At 64.2% G+C, this 2486-nt stretch overlaps 1 protein-coding gene across 1 annotated transcript; it reads left to right on the plus strand.

The window, feature by feature from the left end:
* Positions 1 to 3: 3 nt before the first annotated feature.
* Positions 4 to 996, plus strand: LOC103252790 (wolframin-like; the record flags this gene model as incomplete). The annotated part of the gene is made up of 1 exon (XM_008051382.1): positions 4 to 996. A coding segment is annotated over one exon (351 nt), but the record flags the coding sequence as incomplete, so codon positions are not given.
* Positions 997 to 2486: the final 1490 nt, after the last annotated feature.

A 2486-nucleotide genomic window follows, 5' to 3' on the forward strand; every position in this document is an offset into this window, starting at 1 on the left:
CGCTACAAGTTCGAGATCACCGTGGGCATGCCGCCCGGCGCCGACGGCGCGCGCAGCCGCGAGGACGACGACGGCACCAAGGACATCGTGCTGCGGGCCAGCAGCGAGTTCCAGGGCGTGCTGCTCGGCCTGCGCCAGGGCAGCCTCGTCGAGTTCAGCACCATCCTGGAGGGCCGCCTGGGCAGCAAGTGGCCGGTCTTCGAGCTCAAGGCCATCAGCTGCCTCAACTGCCTGGCGCAGCTGGCGCCCGCCCGGCGGCACGTGAAGGCCGAGCACGACTGGCGCAGCACCGTGCACGGCGCCACCAAGTTCGCCTTCGACTTCTTCTTCTTCCCCTTCCTGTCGGCAGCCTGAGCGCGTCCCGCCGGGGGGGTGCCCGGTGTGCGCTGCCCCGGCGGTGCGCGGAGGCTGTGTGTGTGGTGTGCTTGCGTGTGCAGACCCAGGGTTCCAGGCGTTGCCAGGAATCGCATGCTTGGCGTTCGCCCACCCCCACCTTTCTGAGTGACACAGGTGTGCCAGGCTAGACCAGAAAACCCGGGTCCTGAAAAGCACTTTCTAGGTAAGATTCTTCCTCCCTCCACCCGCACCCTGCCGCCCCTCTTTACTTCTGTGTTGGATTGTTCCTTCGAGAACCAAATATGCGACGTGTAAACTCCGCGGTGGCATTTCTTGTTTCCTTGGGCACTGCTAAGCCGCCGCAGCCGTTCACCTTTCCGGGCGCGAGCGTGGAGTGTGCACAGCGGCCTGAGCCCGTTGTGTGGTCAAGGCCTGGCCCGATCCTGCCCTCGAGAGGCGGCAGCTCTGGGCAGCAGGCCGCCTCACGGCCCTCCTCTCCGGCGGGTCGGGGTGTGTGTGAGGGTCCTGCCTGACTCCCTCAGGACTTGGGGCCAGGACTCTGGGCCTCCCTCCTGGTGCTTGGAGGGGCCTGACCTACGCTGTAGGGCAGAAAGCCCAGGTCCCAGAGTGGCCGAAATAAACACCTCGGTGAAATCTGCAGTCCTTCCTTCTTTATTTCGCAAAGTCTTGCGTGCACACACTTGCGAAACGAGGGCCTGCACATGTCGAACGAAACACGAGTGCAGCGTGACTCGCAGAAGAGCAGAGCCGACTTTCGCATCGTTGATGTGCCCCTGCCCAGGGCAGACCCCAGCTCCAGCGCTGGTGTGAGGCCCCCGTGGCATCTGCCGTGCATGGGACTGCTTGTGGCGGGGCCTCCTGGGCCCCAGGCGACCCACTCACACCTTGCTGGGTGGGAAGCGCGTAGACACAGCCATCCCTGGAATTCCAGGCGCTGGTGGGATGGAGTGTGCGTGTGTGCTTCGTGGCTTGGGTGCACCGACCCATTCTGGCATGTGTTGTGAACCACATCCTGTGTCCCGTGACGTGCCACAGTGCCCCCACGGGATTGCTGCCAGCCCTTAGTCACCGGGTGCAGGGCGCCTCAGGCCCTGCGCAGGCGTGGCCCCCTGGGGCATGTGTGTCTGTCTCCGTTCCTCAGTCCTCTGTCTCTTCCCTGGGGGTGAGGCAGGCAGGCCCCGCTCCTGTCCCCCGTGGGCCAGGCCGCCCCCCACCGCCAGCAGGCCCTCTTTGCTGCAGGTGGGAGCTTTGAGCTGCGACGGGCTCCTGTGGGTTGGCCACCCCGTGCTGACAGTTCAGGGTGGCTGCCCCTTCCTCGGATGGCGGTTCTCTTGGTGCTGGTGTCTCCCGCACTGAGGCCTGTGGGATACCCCGCGTGTCACTGCTCGGAGCCATGTGTTTGCTCCTGGATCTCTTCCCGGGTTGAGATGAGGTTAAAGGTCAGCCTGATGCCCCTCCCTGCCCTGCAGGCTCATGGGACCCTGGAAGGCCTTCGCCTTCGGACCCTGCCCACGCTCCCCACTGCTTACGAAGGGGGGGCAAGCTGCCCACAGGAACATGGGCTCGGTCTGCACGGCACCTGGAGGAGGAGGTGCTCCAACGTCCCGTCCACGGAAGAGGAAGCTGAGGCCCAGAGAGGACGTCACGGCACGTTAGAAGCAGCCGCAGTGGACTGAGCTCAGCCTGTCCCTGTCTCCCGACCCCTCCCTGTGCTGCTGTTTGGCACCCACAGCTTGTTCCCAAACAACCTGAGGGGCACTGTGGTCTCCCAGGGGCCCCCAGATTGCACACTGGGCCCGCCTTCTGCTGCTCACGGTGCCAGAAACCCCTCCGTGACCAGGAGCCACTCAGCACCAGTCCCCGGGCCTCAGTGTCCTGATCTGTGAAGTGGGAAGTCTGGGCTAGGTCAGTGGTTTTCGAAACTTCTCAGCGGCGACACCCTTTTCAAGAAGCAAGGTGGCCGGGCTTGGTGGCTCAGCCTGTCATCACAGCACTTTGGGAGGCCGAGGTGAGTGGATTGCCTGAGCCGCGGGTTCGTGACCCACCTGGGCAACTTGGCAAGACCTCATCTCTACAATAAATCAAAAATTAGCCGGGCGTGGTAGCGCGCCCCTGTAGTTCCGGCTACT

The sequence above is a fragment of the Carlito syrichta genome, unplaced genomic scaffold, assembly GCF_000164805.1.
Source record: "Carlito syrichta isolate Samal-C Ts95f unplaced genomic scaffold, Tarsius_syrichta-2.0.1 Scaffold170464, whole genome shotgun sequence".
Taxonomy (NCBI): Eukaryota; Metazoa; Chordata; class Mammalia; order Primates; family Tarsiidae; genus Carlito; species Carlito syrichta.